The sequence below is a fragment of the Nymphalis io genome, chromosome 2 (assembly GCF_905147045.1).
Source record: "Nymphalis io chromosome 2, ilAglIoxx1.1, whole genome shotgun sequence".
Lineage (NCBI taxonomy): Eukaryota > Metazoa > Arthropoda > Insecta > Lepidoptera > Nymphalidae > Nymphalis > Nymphalis io.
The window spans coordinates 1759131-1777763 of NC_065889.1; the positions used below are offsets into that span (position 1 = coordinate 1759131).

At 33.1% G+C, this 18633-nt stretch overlaps 1 protein-coding gene across 2 annotated transcripts in view; it reads left to right on the forward strand.

Annotated features, from left to right (window-relative positions):
• Positions 1–18633, forward strand: part of LOC126777557 (prion-like-(Q/N-rich) domain-bearing protein 25) — a 38348-nt gene that overhangs the window by 16181 nt on the left and 3534 nt on the right. For both annotated transcript variants that reach the window (XM_050500620.1, XM_050500628.1), the window contains exons 2-5: positions 7078–7180; positions 17524–17658; positions 17824–17961; positions 18440–18569. In XM_050500620.1, coding sequence (XP_050356577.1) covers positions 7111–7180; positions 17524–17658; positions 17824–17961; positions 18440–18569 — 473 coding nt within the window. In that variant the 5' untranslated portion in view covers positions 7078–7110. The remainder of the gene's footprint in view (positions 1–7077; positions 7181–17523; positions 17659–17823; positions 17962–18439; positions 18570–18633) is intronic.

Below are 18633 nucleotides of genomic sequence, written 5' to 3' on the forward strand. Positions count from 1 at the left end.
GGTGGAACACCATTTACTTTGTTATATTCGTACTAATATATTTCATATACAATCCGTATCTATGAGCGAAGGTGACCACTGATCGTCAGGTACCATTCGATAGTTGAAGTCGAAGTGGCGTCAAAGTTTTTCTGCTAATTAAACAATATTCAATTACCGTAGCGAAATTCTTGATATGTTATTTAGATATGGTCTTAAATGAACGCGTCGTCTGGAGAAATCTCTCAGAGTTTTCACATAACTACACTAAACACGACTGCATAAAATTGAGTCATTATATTTAATGCACTCGAGCATGTTTCTCCCTATTCAAAAAAAAAAAAAAAATTGTTCATTAGTGGCACCCCTTTTATTGACCAATCGTTTTTTCGTTCTAGTAAGTAACAGCCTATAAATGTCCTACTGCTGGGTCAAAGCCTCCTCTCCCTTTTTTTGGGCTTGAAGTTATTAAAAATTTTAATTTAATGTTAGTTAACAAAATAGTTTGTCCTTAATGTTCTTCATTTCAAAAGGTTCGACATGACGTAATGCAGTACTTACTCTTTTATTAAAATATTTATTTTTATACACTTTTCGAAATCAAAAAAGATTAAAAACTTGTTAATTATTATAAATAAAACAATACAAACTTTAAAAAGCCGACATTGAAAGTCAAGTTAAGTAATAGTAATTACTTCCTATTAAAACGTACAATTAAAAGGATGTATGATAAATTGCTGTGTGTGTGGTCAGCTTTATGACTTACATTATTTAGTAGCGCTCTTAAGCTTAATCTACCAATGTGGTCACGACTGACCTTTTCTTACGACTTCGAATTTTTTAATTAAAAACGCTAAATAAATATTAATAGCTCAATTAATCAAAAATTGTACCATTTGCAAATTCCCTCTGGTCATATATAACAATCAATATTATCGGATTGACTTCACTTTGCTTATGATGATCTCAATGTACTTACAAGATAATAATATTAATAATATCCTGGGACATTATTCATACACGGCCAACTGATCCCAAATTAAGCAGAGCTTGTACTATGGAAATCAGATAACTGATATACTTAATATACTACTTTTATTTTGTAAATACATACTTATATAATTACACCCAGACTCAAGACAAACAGACATGTTCATGCGCACAAATGTCTGTCCTGGGTGGGAATCGAACCACAACCTTAGGCGTGAAAGGCAAGTATCTACCAACCACGCCAACCGGCTCGTCCAATTAGATGTATTTGATACAATTGCAATGAAATAATACACATAGGTGCAGCCTGTATATAACTCTAATTCGTTAAAATATTTGTTCACTCACAAAACAATTAACACAATAGCGGTGCTACTCGAACAGAGTGACACTGATCAACCCAAATATTTATCTTATTTACTTGTTGGTAGGGCCTTGTGCAAACCCCTTCTAGAATTAATAATAATAAACCACACACTCATCAGAATTTCTACGGCTAAGTAGCAATACTTAGTATTTTTGCATTTTGGTTTGAACAGCGAGTAAGCCAGTCTAACTACAGGCACAAGGGATATAATATTTGTTAGTGGTGCAATGGCGTTGAAAGGAATGGTGAATATTTCTTACATCGCCAATGTCTATGAGCGGTGGTGATCTCCTAACATCAAGTACCCCATTTGTCCGTCCGCCTACCTATAACATAAATAAATATTGTTCTCTTCTTTAATGTGTTACTGAAAACCTTATATACAGTATATATATACTATAGTATATTATGAAATTATAATGAAATAAGTCCTCTACATATTGTTCTCACAACTAATGTTAAAACGCAAATGTACTACGTCATTAGTAGTGTAATTTAAAAATAGATTTCGAAATTGATGTCGTAATTACGAAACAAAATAACCGAAACCGAACCGAATCGAAGCAGCCTGTGAATGTCCCACTGCTGGGCTAAAGGCCTCCTCTCCTCATTTTGAGGAGAAAGTTTGGAGCTTATTCAAAATAACAATTACGAATATTTTTAATCTGCATTAGGTATGTCTTTTTTATCTCATTAAGGAATTTTATTTGAGCATTAACGCGACGTGACAGATATTTGAACTCTCACATGTATTGTAACCTACAAGAACGAGAAATACCTTTTTTTGCTTTTTTTTATCGCTTGAAAAATGCACGCGATTCCCCCACAGGAACAGTTGAGGGATATGTGAGACTCGCTACTGTCCAAGACGCCGAGTACGCCCCGGACATCGCAATACCCACTAAAAAACCAGCGGTAGCCAACGAGGAGCGTCACGGGATTACTTGCGCATACTACCGTGACGCTCGAACAAGACATACTTTTTTTTTCGTTGGAAAAAAGCGTTACGCGTTTTCCCCCAGGAAATAGTGGAGGGGTATGTAGGGCTCGATGGGGATCTGTCCAAGGTGCCGAGTGCGCCCCGAACATCGGAATACCCACTAAAAAATCAGCGGTACCCTTTCCGGTCTAACGAAGAGCGTCACGGGATCGATTTCGCATGCTACCATGACGAACAAGAAATACCTCCGTCAACTTCCATTAAAAAAAAATCCTTTTACCTTTACAGTCCAACAATCGCCGAGTTTGTCGTCAGCCTTATATCTAATACTCTTTGTTAGCGGCATGAAGATAGATCTACCGATCCAGTCACGACTTAACGTGTTTTTTTTTTTCTTTTCATCCGACTCCAATTTGTTGTTCGAGTTGCATAATATTATATTGTATTGGATTTGTAAAGAGTGTTAAAATTTGTAAATGGACGATGATAGGCATTTTAATAGCTTGAATTGTATACGCGTCTATTATATTTTTTTTTCATAGATAATAACAGTACGTGGTAAGTAATGTTCATGTACATTATAAAGAATCTTTTTAAATCGTCGCTTATTATTTTTGATTGAGGCGTCGTTAAGAGTTCGGTACACGGATTCTTATTGACACGAAAATATACTTTATCTCGATTGCAAAACAGCAATACTTGATATTGTTGTGTTCCGGTTTGAAGGGTGAGTGAGCCAGTGTAATTACAGGCACAAGGGACATAAAATCTTAGTTCCCAAGGTTGGTGGCGCATTGGATATGTAAGCGATGGTTGACATTTCTTACAATGCCAATGTCTAAGAGCGTTGGTGACCACTTACCATCAGGTGGCCCATATGCTCGTCCGCCTTCCTATTCTATAAAAAAAAAAAAAAGATTAAACAGTAAGGAAATAAAAAAATATCTAATGTACTTAGTTGTAGGGCTTTGTGCAAGCCTGGGTAAGTGCCACCCACTCTTTAGATATTCTACCTTCAAACAGCAATATTTAGTATTGTTGCATTATGGTTTGGCAAGTGAGTGAGCCAGTGTGCATGCATTTGAAAACCTAATGAGACGGAAATTCTCAAAAATGATTCTCAACATGATAAATATACGTTCCCATACGTTGCACAATACTAACTCATAATTTGAATGATTTGCGCAATGCTTAAACAAACAATATAAGTGTAGTGACCTTATGACTTGAATGTGAAGTTATTAAAGCTGAACACACAGACGTTTTTTGTCCGCGTAATTTTTAAGTCAATCTAAATTTTAATATCAACTATATTTATAATACATTTTTCTTTGTTTCAAGGTTTTTCATACCTTGATTTCACGATGTTTCCGATTTAGCAGTCGTACTCGCTTTTATGATAGAACAAATTTTCGCCCGGATGTTAGGCCAAGAGGGTGTCAGGTGTTAAATATATATATAGCATATGTTCTCCCTTTGGGTTCAAGCTTGCTTCGTACCAAATTGCATCAAAATCGATTCAATGGCTTAACAGTGAAAGCGTGACATACTGAGTTACTTTATCATTTATAATATTAGTTAATATGTAATTTAATTATTAATATGCTGTTGATATTTTTGTATATATCTTATTATAATTGAAATCCTTTGTTAAAAATACATTATTAATAAGCCATGTTATTCAGTTATGGTAATATGGATGATAAAAAGCGTGATGTTGTATTTTGTATATTTTCATACAGGATATTGTATCAATTTCTTTAATTAATTAGATATACATATGTATAATATACAAGTGTTATAAACATTAAAGGATTATATACTTTAATTGTATTTAACGGATATTAAAAATGTTTTATTTTTGATGCATAATTTAGTTTAATTAATGAATTTAAATTAACGTTACCGACATTATACTGGTGCATGTTGGTTCTCCAGTAATTGGGCTACAACACCATCTATATATTAAGGTATACTATAAACTAAGCTTGTAATATTAGTTTTTTAAATGTAACTTGAGTTGGAGTATCTTATTATTAAATAAATACTTATATATATAATTTCATTTGCGCATAAGAGCTACTTTGGAGTTTCTAGTCGGTTCACATTTGCCTATTTCAACCACAAGACGAGTATAGACAAATGAACAACTTTACCGCGATTTCATTGGTCGAGATCTTTCTATGATTAGATTTAATATGAATTCTCAAAAATGGCGTTTTTTATGTCAGAGATTTTGTAATCGGAACTTTGGAAGTTAAATTAAAGTGGTTATGACTATTTAAGTGAAATAGTGTTGTATTATAAATAAATGTAAATTAATCAAGAACTGTTTATAGTTCATAACACAGAAGAGTTATTAGCAAATCGTATGATATATACATGTTGTTTATCTTTGCTTCGTCTTCGATTGGAATAGGGTATAGGTAGAATCTACATTCAAACCGGTGGTAGCTCTACATTACAACCTTAATTCTAATTAGACTTCATAATTCAAATTTTTAGAAAAATGTCGTTCTATTATTTCCTTATAAATTTTACGCTGATTCAGTTAAGACTTAAGCCTCGCAATTTAAAAACGCAGCGTCAGTTCCTCTTGGCTAAGATCTGAAATGCCTCTTTTTATAACTATATAAATGCTTAACTATATCACAAACTTATACACAAGTTATGAACCATGTATGTATTTATTATTTTTAATGATAAATGACCAATTTTTTTGCTTTACATAAAATATATTAATATAATTATATTTTCTTATAATAATATATATAATTCTATCTTAAAATAGTTTTTATATTTTATTTTTAAAATAATGTTTATTAGTTAATTTTGTTTGATATTTTATTTATCTAATAGTTTGTTTCTGTTAAGAATTATATATTTTCTAATTATGATACACAAGGATATTATGTATATTATTTGTTTTGATAAAGATAACTCGAATATTATATTTTATTCGTCGTTAGCTTCTCTAGACGTAGGTATTATTTGGAAATCAAATAAAGACTATTTAGTTAATTTTTTTTGGACATTATTCACACACGGCCATCTGATCCCAGATTAAGCAGAGCTTGTGCTATGGAAACCAGACAACTGATGTACTACATATACTACTTTTCTTTTGTAAATACATACTTATATAGATAATTACACCCAGACTCAGGACAAAGAGACCTTAAAACATTCAGAAACGAGAATTTATAGCACATTATAAATACAATGCAAGACCACTTTCACTACACTTAACCATCGATTTTATTCCGAAACGGAACAGTGCTTGCTGTGTGAACGGCTTGCATTCAGTAGACCATAACTTGTAAATTATCTTATGGTATCTATGGCGATATCAAAGATAACATATGTAAAACTAAAAAAAATATATATTTATTACTTAAATGGCTTAGTTCTCAGGAATATGATTTTAGGATGAACGGCTTTGTGCGTCTTAAATAAAATTTAAACAAATAAAAAAAAACTTACGCTTTCTTGTATGTTCTTCGCATGGGTAGATAAGAACAATTTACTTTGGATGGATTTTACGCAAATCCTTTGCGTAAAATCTGTCCTTAGTAAGCGTCTACGTCGAGGAAGGAGTAACTGTTACTAATTTCGAGCGGACAGTTTAGATCCCGTGGTATTTCCCTTAAATATAATGGTAATGTGATGTTTATTAGTGAAAACATAAAATATTTTTCTAGAAATTTGTAAATACAATGGATAGTAGGAAAAAGCTTAAGTATATTATTCGGTATACGCTTTTACGAAATGTTTTCGGATGTATATTATTAAACTAATTACCTTCTTTTTAGATGATAACATATCTTGTGTTATCATCTAAAGATCATTGGAAGGGTCCAAAAAGAAATAAAAGTAGTCAGAGTAAACAACGATTGTTACTATGAGTACATTTATATTTTATATATTTTTTAAAACAATAGAATGACGGACAGACAAATCGGTAACACCCGATGGTAAGTGGTCGCCAAAACCCAAAGCAGGGTCAGGAATATTAACGATTCCTTATATCGCTATTGTGCCACCAACCTCAGGAACTAGGATGTTACGTCCCCTGCATCCGTGGTTATACTTGCTCACCATCCTTTAAATCGGAACATAACAATCTTTACTGGCGGTAGAATATCTGACGAGTTGGTTTTATGTACCTATCCCGATAGGCTTTCACAAGGTCCCACCACCAAGTGACTTATCATAACTTATCCCATAATCCATTCACGAAACAAACTTTGTATCCCGTGACCCAATATGTATGTTAGTCAGTGTAATTGCAGGTAAAACTGATATCTTAGTGCCTATAAATGGCGGTACATTGAAGTTGTAAGAAGTAGTTAAGTTTTTAAAGAGTACATGTGTATGGCCAGTGATCCCTAAACAGCATCATGATAGATTGATTCTATCGTATACTGTACACCACACACATGCAATAAATACATAAGTATTTGTTACATAGCTTGTACAATGAGGAAGCTTTATCGCTTAGCAGCATTTTCTTTCAGACAACTTCAGGATTTTAAGCTGGGCAGGTGGTGCAAAAAACTTATATATCATTTGCTCATCTGCCTTTCTTATACATATATTAAAAAAATGTATATTTTCATATATATTGGTATCTATATAAACTGTAATTTACCGCGCCCCCCTCCAATGACCCTTCATCTCGTGACTACTAAGTATTTTTCCTATCGCTTAATTAATCACAAAAGTCTAGATAAAGTTATCTTATCTGTGTTCATAGTGTGACATGAAATCTTAATATTAATTTAAATATTCTTTGTATCAGACGTGAGGTGCGCGTGCGCAGTGACGTCACAGGATGGCTGTGTGGGGCTGGTTGTGTGTGTTCGCTCTGCTGGGAGCAGTTTCTGCCCAGGGACCCGAGAAACGTAAGTTTTAATTCATCACACTACGTGAGACTGATTTCGATCTTTATGGTGTTATTATATGTAAATTATGAATATTATATAAAAATTGTTAACTAAAATTATAATCTAGGACAGTGGTTCCCAAACTATTAAGGTCATAGAACATTGAATGAATAATTTTTTCACAGAACCTTAAGCCAAATGATAATAAAATGTTCTACATTTTGAAATAAAAAGTTATTTCAAACTAAGAGTCACGTAAATATTTATAGGTATTAGTATCCAAGAAATAATCTAATCATTTCAATTGGTAATTTAACATTTATGAATAAAATTTGTCATTAAATAAAAATAACGCACTAATTTGCGGAACTATGAATGCGATGAAACTAGCGGGTTAGAGGAATTTTAGGGGGTTTTAGGGTGAAGGGGGTTTAAGAACCATTGGTCAAGAACATAAGACAAAAAATGAGAGGATTGTGGGAAATCTCATACTAATGTCAATGAATGGTAACATTAACATTTTGTCTATTATTGGTTTTATATAAAAAAGTCAATAAATTGATTCAATAATTAAATAATTAGCATTCAGCGTTGCAATGTTAAGCATGAGACGAAAACTGCTTGTCAAATTATCATTTACAAAACGATATGTTTTAAGAATAATATGTTTGCAACAAGTTACAGTAAATTGACAATAAATTATTCAAGAATAATTTCTGTCATAGCTTTATTGTCAATCATTAATCGGAAACAAATTGCAATCAATTCATTAAAAACAAATAATAATTATAAAAAAAATTCAATTTAAAATAAAAAAAAATGCCTGGAAATGACAATGTTTTACGTAATAAAAATTACACGGTAGTGAATAAAGGAGATAGTGTAACGCGAAAACAAATAAGGAATAAATCTAACGATAAAAACACCTCAGTTACTACCTAATACGTCTAATTGTCACATTACTCCCACGCTTCATAACTAACATCGTTTATACTGCTCGGTGTATCCACTTTCACTCTCTCGCTGCGCAAAATATTAATTAAAACTTTAAATAAATACAAATAAAAATTAAAAATGGTGGCAGGAATTATAGCAGTATTTTCCCTTTAAATCACAATTTCGTTCTTTTGGGCGAGAAATGAACCAGCCCTCCTGTCACCAGTTTAGAGATACCCCACTATGGGGGTGTTATATTCCGCCAATCCATACCAGCATAGTGGAATGAAATAAAAAAATCTTTAGGAGATCCTTCTCTTCGGGTCTTCTCTGATTAGTAGGACAATTATGTTATGAGACAGAATGTATCCCTTACATTTGAAACCTCATATTGTATGGTATTCAAAAATAATGAATAAGAAAGTGATAAAATAACATTACCCAGTTTTACTTACAAGACGCTATCTTCTAAACCAATACAAAAGAAAGAGATAGCGAATAGTACTGTGAAATTAGTTTAATTAGCGAGAATATTTATATTATTGGTGAAAGACCAAGTAAGTCAAATCAAAGTCGGTAACAATTGATATCGCTCTCAATTTCATTTGTGTGTTAAAATTGGTTAATTGACCATTTAACTTTAAATGCTCTGAGTAGTTAGGATTTTTTAAACAATATAAATTATTCTATTCGTCATTACACAGCGAATAAAAACCTTCCACTTTTGTTTTGCGTAACTCATAATTGATGAATTGCATTATTTTATTATACACTCGTATGTAACGTTACGCTTGAATAGTAATGCAAATTGTATCACGAGTGAAATTAACATTATTTAACAAGTTTCGATACAATTTTCACTTAAAAGTAGGTCATTTTACACATAACATGCAACGTAAATAGTGTTTTGTGCACGGATATGTACTTACTTACTAGCCGCTCTGCGCAGTTCCACCCGCGTTAAACCTCCACACTATTGGGTACTAGTGATTTATATTTAATAGTCTATAAACTTCCTCAAGAATTAAGCTATCAAATGCATAATTATTTTTTGATTTCCGACTTGTAGTTTCAGAGATTGGCGCGCTCGAACAATAAAACAAACTAACGTTTCAACTTCATTACATTACTATAAATATTTCACAAGCAAAAAAACGTTTTTTATTCGATTTTTTAAATCTTAGATTGAAAAAAATTAAGAGAAGATTAAGGGTAAGCAAGCAAGCATTCATTTTTCATGTGCTTAATCTGTGCTGTGCTCTAGTGAAGAAAAACATCGTGAGTATGCCTTTAAAAATTAACAAGTGTATCCAATCCATATTAGAGCAGCGTGGTGGAATTATTCTCTAAAAATTCTAAAGGCTTTAGTCCAGTCCAGCCACAAATACTTACTGATGTACATTTAACGATTAATTTTAAGTTAGTGCAATTGTCACACACAATCAATATTGACGTATGTGATCAAACATGAATGATGCCTTATGAAGTTATTCACTGTTCACCGATTAATTAAACGCCAACAACGCAAGAAACATAACATCTACTGGTGGTAGGGCTTTGTGCAAGCTCGTCTGGGTAGGTACCACCCACTCATCAGATATTCTACCGCAAAACAGCAATACTTGATATTGTTGTGTTCCGGTTTGAAGGGTGAGTGAGCCAGTGTAATTACAGGCACAAGGGACATAAAATCTTAGTTCCCAAGGTTGGTGGCGCATTGGATATGTAAGCGATGGTTGACATTTCTTACAATGCCAATGTCTAAGAGCGTTGGTGACCACTTACCATCAGGTGGCCCATATGCTCGTCCGCCTTCCTATTCTATAAAAAAAAAAAAAAACATAACATTTGACATGAAAATTAAAGTTTCGTAAAATCTTAGAAATTATCGCCATGTGTACTAATTTGTTTTTTAACAATAAATAATTTAATTTCTAAAATTATTTGCGCTAGAAAACGTACTTTAATAACGTGCGTTTTAGTTTGAAATATTGTGTCTAATTTGATTAGTTCTCGATATTTACGTAAACAAGTAATTTTTTTGTACATACATTACATACAAATGCGCACTTAACTTAGTCGTTCGTAATTTATGAGTGCTTGATTAGCCAGTTCACAGTCTATTTAATATATAGTACAGTAACAGCCTGTGAATTTCCCACTGCTGGGCTAAGGCCTCCTCTCCATGGTGGATTATACATGTGGCAGAATTTCAGTGAAATTAGACACATGCAGGTTTCCTAACGATGTTTTCATTCACCGTCAAGCACAAGATAAATAATAATCACAAATTAGGCACATGAAAATTCAGGGGTTTGAAGCCACGATCTTCGGTTAAGATTCACACGCTCTTACCACGGGCCATCTCGGCATTTTCTATATATAAAAATATATAAATAAAGTTATATGAAAATATGAATTTTTTCAAATTAATTTTGTGTTAATTGTAATAAAATACCAAACTAATCTTACCTTCGCAGAACATCAAAGAGTAAATGTTTCTGAGATTAGTAATAACATACAAAACAAACACCTAATCCTTTATTCAATAGAACAGATTATGTGTTGTGTGTTTTACTATCTAGTAATATATCAATACGAGAATTTTCACACTCCATTTATGTACGTACTAGTTATTATATATGTATAAGTAAATATTTGCACTTAAATTCGTAGACATTACATGCAAGTACGTAATATGTATATTTACTTATGTTTTTTTTTATAAGCAAAGGTAGGCGGACGAGCATATTGGCCACCTCATGGTAAGTAGTCACCAACGCCCATAGACATTGGCATTTTAAGAAATTTTAACCATCGCTTACTTCGGCAATACGCCACCAATATTAGAAACTAAGATGTTATGTCCCTTGTGCCTGTAATTACACTGGCGTACTCACCCTTCAAACCGGAACACAACAATACCAAGTTCAAGCTGTTTTGCGGTAGAATATCTGATGAGAGCGTGGGCCCTACCCAGACGAGCTCGCACAAAGGCCTACCACCAGTAAAAGTTAGAATTACAGGGGTCTAACTTTACTAATTTAGAAAGGTTACGATACGTTCCCGATTCTATTCAGATCTAACTTGGACCGAACCGTAACGTATGGATCGTTGTATTAGTAGAACCGAAAAAACGGTTAAATGGCAACGATTACGTTTTGATTTGATTGCGATAAAGTGACAATTTGTTAGTAGAATGAGCCCCAGTTTACTTAAGCATAATTTTGACCAGTCAAGAAGCTTTTAGATATTGCGTCCCAATAATAATTAATTACAAATTCTTCTTACTTCGTTGTATGTAATGTATAAGTTAAATATATCGCTATATTTTTTGGTCAAACATGAGAAATCGCTGTCAACATTTTAGAACTGTGCAATTACAGCAGCTCATAAACTGTTTTGTTCTCGTAATAGCGTCTTTGACACCTTCTATGCGGTCATACTTTGTACAGTAGGTATTTTTATATTATATTATAAAATATATAATATGATCAATATTAGCAGACATGTTTTAAACTCTCATAAACGAAGGTTTTTTTGTAAAAACCTTTATAAAAATAATTTAAATTGTATGGAATAATTACTACGTTAACGATATATATAAAAAGTCACGAGTAGTATCTATATGTGTGTATATATAAATTTAAAGTGTGTTTATGAAAAAACAAACTTAACAACACCTCTTATTAATATATTTATTTTATCCGGCTTCCGCGGACCATCAATTATAACCACAGGCTATCAACAACTGCCTTACACAACTCCACCTTTATAAATTCTTTTAAACGCAATCGCGACACGCGATTACCTTATCCGTTAATTGGGGACGCATGTCAAGTACTACAAACACGGTCCTAGTTATTTTTTGTTCAAATATATTAAGTATGTTTATTTAAGTTTTAATTTCATTATGTATATATGTATTTATAATTAAACAATTGGACTACGTTTACAAATTCGTTTACATTACATGCAAGTACATATTTTCTTTTATAAAGTAGGTCTGATGGTAAGTGGTCATCCCTTAGGCATCGAGCCAGTCAATCAAGAAATTATCAGACACTAATATATTATATAATGGTAACCTATTACAAAAACAGAACAAGTACATAATCAATAATAATAATATCCTGGGACATTCACACGCGGCCATCTGATACCCAAACTAAGCAGAGCTTGTACTATGGAAACCAGACAACTGATATACTACATATACTACTTTTCTTTTGTAAATGCATACTGATAGATAATTACACTCAGACTTGTTCATGCACACAAATGTCTGTCCTTGGTGGGAATCGAACCCACAACCTTCCACGTGAAGTATCTAGCAACCACGCCAACCGGCCCGTCTATTAGTTTTATACTCTCCAGTGATTATAATTCATCTCGTGCTTTACGGTGAAGGAAAACATCGCGAGGAAACCTGCATGTGTCTAATTTCACTGAAATTCTGCCACATGTGTATTCCACCAACCCGCATTGGAGCAGCGTGGTGGAATAAGTTCCAAACCTTCTCCTCAAAATGAGGAGAGAAGGCCTTTAGCCCAGCAGTGGGACATTCACAGGCTGTTTCGGATCGGATCGGATACTCTCCAGTAAAGAGCACAATTTTCACTTACGACCTTTTACTGTGAAGCTAACTAAACCTTAACTAGAAATAGCGTGACTTTTTTACTCGAACCCATTACTAAATGTTAATTAATTTTAAAATGACCTCGAAAACGTAGCAAACGATTACTCGCTTTTATATTAGACCATAAAGTTTTAATGTAATTAGTTTTTAAGTTTAAGCATAAAATTGTCATCGTGGTTACTAACTTAAGTTACAGTTATATCCATTCTAAAAATTCGCATCGTACCACGGTTTATTAGTCGATATTTTATATACCGTTATAAATATCTTGTATTTCAATATGTTATCGTTTTTTATATTAAATTATGTTTATGTTAATCGACTTTAGCATTAAAAAGAAATAAATTTCGAATTAACATAAATACTTGCATTTAAGTGCACATTAGTACACTTGATTGAAATATTAGTCTACAGCTAAGCAGCAGATGTAACTATTCAAATTCAAAAACCCTTATTAGACATTAATATCTACCGGCCGATTCGCCCGCGTTTACTTCTGCTAACGTAAACGCAAAATTTCATGATGATCGGTAGTTTTTTTTTATAGAATAGGAAGGCGGACGAGCATATGGGCCACCTGATGGTACGTGGTCACCAACGCCCATAGACATTGCATTGTAAGAAATGTCAACCATCGCTTACATCACCAATGCGCCACCAACCTTGGGATCTAAGATGTTATGTTCCTTGTGCCTGTAATTACACTCGTCACTCACCTTTCAAACCGGTACACAACAATACCAATTACTGATGTTTTGCAGTAGAATATCTGATGATTGGGTGTTACCTACCCAGACCAGTTTGCACAAAGCTGTACCACCTGATAAGACGTGAAAGCATAGTAAACTCACATCGGCAATTATAATAATAGTTTATGGAATGAAAAGATCATCCAGGACATCTATACTAATATTATAAATGCTAAAGTAACTCTGTCTGCTTATTACGTTTTGGCAGCTAGACTAGTGAACTGAATTCGATGAAATTTGGTATGAAGCACGCTTGAGCAACAAGGAAGGGTCCACCTGGTAAATGCGAAAACTGGTTTCAAATAAAAACGTAATACTATTAACTTTATTGTAAAACACACAAATTTATGTTCAAAATGCAACAATTTACATCGGAGCAATTTTCGTTTCACACTTAGTGTTACAGCCTCTATTTTTTTTGTATACGAAACAAGATATCCCAAATACATCGCAGCCAAATCCGAAGGGCATTTAGATAAAACGAACGACTGATGTCTAGCGTTTAATCTAGGCCGGCCTTGTGAGAGATTTATGAAGATCCTTTAGGTATAAAGTCAAACATTGTAAAGGTACGAGAATAGTTTGCGCAACATCTCTTGTCAACGCGGTTATCTTTGTAATTATCTTAATTGATATAACATTACAGATAAAGGGTTTACTACCGGTTGTTGTGATGCGTTAAAAAATGTTTTAATAGCAATTATGTTCTTTGAGTGTGATGAGGAACAATTAAAGACAAAAAATCTAGTTTCATAATGAAGCATTTCTGATGCTTCCTAAGCTGCTATTTCTTTATTAAATCTTAACATATTTTAAAATATCTTGTCGAGAATTTATACTCTATGACCATAAACCAAATCAAATTCTAATAGCCATATAATACATCAAGAACTGACCCTAGGTAAGCATATATTTTATGAATCTAATTGTCTTTTGCATATTTAAAGTTTCAAGGCTCGCGATAAACAATGTGAATGGAAATTTTGCTAACGATTATAGTTTTTTATTGTAATACGTTTATATATAATATATTAATGAACCTTAATAACATGCGATCAAGAAAATAATCTTACAAGATACAAGTCCGCAAAAAAAAGTAAATTCGGAGCATTTATGCACGTAATACTAAGAAAACTATGTAACCTTTTTTTATAAAATAGGTGGACGGAAAAATGTGCTAACTTATGGTAAATGGTCGCCACCGCCCATAGACATCGCCGCTGTTAGAAATATTACCCATCCCTTTCATCGCCAATGCGCCACAAACCTCGGAAACTAAGATGTTACGTTCCTTGTGCCTATCATAACTCACTCACCCTATCACACCGGTACACACGAAGTATTGCTGATGGCAAATTATCTGAGATGGTACATATCCAGACAGATTTGCACAAAGCCCTACCACCAAGAAAAAGATAGATAAAATAGCTTTTCTGTGACAACAGAGATAAGTCCTTTAATCGTATAGCTTATTAATTTCAATTTTTTCTGTATCATTGAAATGATCGCCGTAACAATTTGCATACAATATTTACTATGTATATATAATTATATACAGACAAAAAAAGTATAATAAATATGAAATATGTAATAAAAACTAAGCATTTTTAATATAAATAACATTAATAATGTTTCGACCCGGAATAACGGAACTTCTAATTAATTTCTTATCAGAATTTATACTACAAATTAAATTATTAATTTTTGTTTTAATTTATAAGACAACACAATCTTTAGAAACAAGATTTTATTTTATTTATTTTTTTGGGAATGAGTGATGATTACTTTCTTCATTCATAGAGAAAACCGAAATGTTCCTATCGGTTGGACGCGCGACTACAGCGCCACATTCGTTGAACTTTTCTTTCTTTTATGATCGATATCCAAACTGACCTGTCAATATTTTAAGCATTCTCATAAAATCATAACTGTAATCTGCGTTCTTACTTCTCTGTGAGTTCTATCATCATATATATAAGTGTGGACGAAACTCCCTGGTTCCTTCAGCAACTGGTAATCTGTAAAAGACACGTACTGGGCCCAGTCAGCTAGTTGGTGCTGTTGAAGGTTAGACTTAATTCCCTATAGTACGTTACAAATAAGAAAAGAAAAATAGCTCGAACGTTCACTACACGCGACGTTTGCAGAACAGACGCAAATAGCGTCCATTTTACAAAAGCGAACGACATTTATGGACCTTAATGTTAGTTTCACAGTCGTAAAAATTAATAACAGTATGCGAGAGTGGATTCCGTCCGAAATAGTTTTCGTTAATCGGTTCCGCGAGAAAGTTAGCTATTGTATATTAAACTAATATACTGAGTTATATTTTTATTATAAAAAGTAAAATTGCCTAATACTTTAGGCATTTGATATCACAAATTCAAAACATTCATCCTGGGGCAGGCTATTCGATTCTATAACCATTATCTAGCTATAACTAAATTTAAAACTCTTAAACTTAATTTTTAGTTTTTTTTTAAATATAAATAGATTGTTTTATTACACTATACACGATTATTATAAATAAAAGAGCTTTTATTAGCAATTCCCGTTTTAAAGAAATTTCAAACACAATTATCCAATTAATGGTACAGTTCTTTTAGGAGTCTGGACGACAATAACCTAAGGTCAGGATCGAACCTGCGACTTTTACTTCGCTAGGCGGTCCGTAAACCATTATGCTATTGACAAGTGAGCTTGGAGTGAATACTTGATGTTCATACATATATATCCTATATGAATATAAAATTGTATATGATTAATATGTACATTTTTTTTTATTAATGAAAAATAATAGCAATTGAGTTCAACAGTCCTAGGTAGAATCCACACTCCGAACCGGTGTTTATATATTAAAATCAAAATTGTATAATTACCCAGTGAAATGAAACATAAACAAAAGCATAGCTTCTAAGAGCCTATTCGAAGAAAGTATAGTTTGACTTTGTCTATATAAGTTTGCAAATATCCCATTCTCATCTACGTTAAAGTTTTTAATCAAAATATAATCAAAATAATTAAATTAATGACTATTTTAAAATAACCAAACCAGTATTGTGAACAAAAATTATAAATCGCGTATGAAAATCTTTACAAACAAAATAACACAAAAAACAATTGTTCTCATTTACAATGGATGGACTATTGTTTTTAGCTCATTATGTGTTGCTAAATTATAATAATAGGAGCATGATCGACATTCGGAATACGAATATTTCATCCATTGTTTTTTATAAAATAAATAGCGGTGGCTAATCCGGTATTTATTTTATTGTTTTAATTTTTTTTTATTCGTTGATCTTACAAAGACATTAAAATAAAAGCCGTTATTTTAATAATGTCACATTACTAAAGTTGCCAAGTAAGGTAATATTATTATTAATGAGAAAATATTTTTAATGAGAGTAGGTAGTGTGCCGAATTAATGAGTAATAATCAGTTCCGAGAATAGCACCGTGGTTTTGCGCCGCCGCGGCGACAAACTGAAGGTGTAGCTATCTTATGCACACGAAGTGATAGGATAAGTGTATCCTGTAAGGAGAAACTTCAAACTCGGAAAGTGATATGACATAGACTATAGTCAAGTCAATCAAGTCAAGTATTTATTATCGATTATAACGTTCAAAAGATAATGCATTTAATTAGTATGTGATATACAAAGTAGGTTTTTTAACATTACAAAGTGAGTTCCAGATTAAAAACTCCGTCGTTAGTGCTATGCAACCTGCTATTTATACACATGCACTCTTTTATTAAACTAAAAATATTGAGCAGTATTTTACTTGTCAATGTCAATTTTATAATTCATTGGAGAAAGAGAAGTAATAACGTATTTGTTAGTAACCCGTAATTCACAGTCGGACAAAGGTCTCTTCTCCTATTTTACGGAGGAAGTTGTAGAACGTACTCCAAAAATATATTCCAATCTGTGATATAAGGCTCAGATTCCCATGTGTTATGTCTAGTGACATTTCTGCTTGTACTTTTTTAATCTTCGAATGCAGTATGACTATAGTCTTTTTTACTTTTTACAGGAAGAACGGGCAATGTTTGCAATGTAGACATCGATTGTCCTGACAATGCGTTCTGCAGACAGAGCAGCTACTGCGTGTGCAAAGACGGTTTCGTGTATGCGGCTGTCAACAGCACACATAAGGGCTGCTTGAAAGGTAATTGACTGATTTGAAATCGTTGATATTTTCACTATTTCATAGCCTGGATTCGAGTCAATAAATGTTACTGGAGTTTTCTGCTGAGTGTGACATTACTTAGTAGCAACCCAGAGCCAGAAAGACATAAATTCGCTTTAAAAATGTTTTTACTTTTTATTTTAGAGGCACGTAATGGTGAGGAATGTGTTCAACATATCCAATGTCACTCAACAATGGGCGTGCACTCTGAATGCGCCAATGGCGTGTGCGCGTGCGCACCCTCCGCGCACTTAGAAACCGACCGCTGTTACGAAACTGCTGGTAAGCTACTTAATTTATATGGATCACATTAAAATAATTGATTCAAACATGTGAGTTTATGTTTTTTTTATAATATGGAAGGTGGACGAGCATATAGCCCTCTGATGGTAAGTGGTTACCGACGCCCATAGACATTGGCCTTGTTAGAATTGTTAACCATCGCCTACGTCGCCAATGCGCCACCAACTTTGGGAACTAAGATGTTATGTCTGTAATTACGCTGGCTCATTCACCCTTCAACAATACCAAGTACAATTCATGTAAATATTTAATTAAACTTTATCCAAAAAAAATAGACTATCTCCTCTAGTTTTTGATACGATGGTATAATCGTAAAGCACAAATTCATTCTTTTATAATTGGTTTTAACAGGAGACTAACAAGATATATTAATATTAGATAAAAATCCACACAGAATTATGTGAACGGGGCAAAAATGTGGCAAGTCGCTAGTAAGTAATATTTAAAAACATTTCAGTAATCGGGGAACGATGCGTGGTTGATCAGAACTGCTACCTGGGGGCACCTATCTCTGAGCGACAAGCATTTTGTGTGCGCGGCTTCTGTACCTGCCAGCTTCAGTTCAGCCCTAGAGACAACGGAACGCGGTGAGTAACTCCATTAAAAACCTTTGCTAGAAACTATATGGAAATGCACATATATATAAATTAT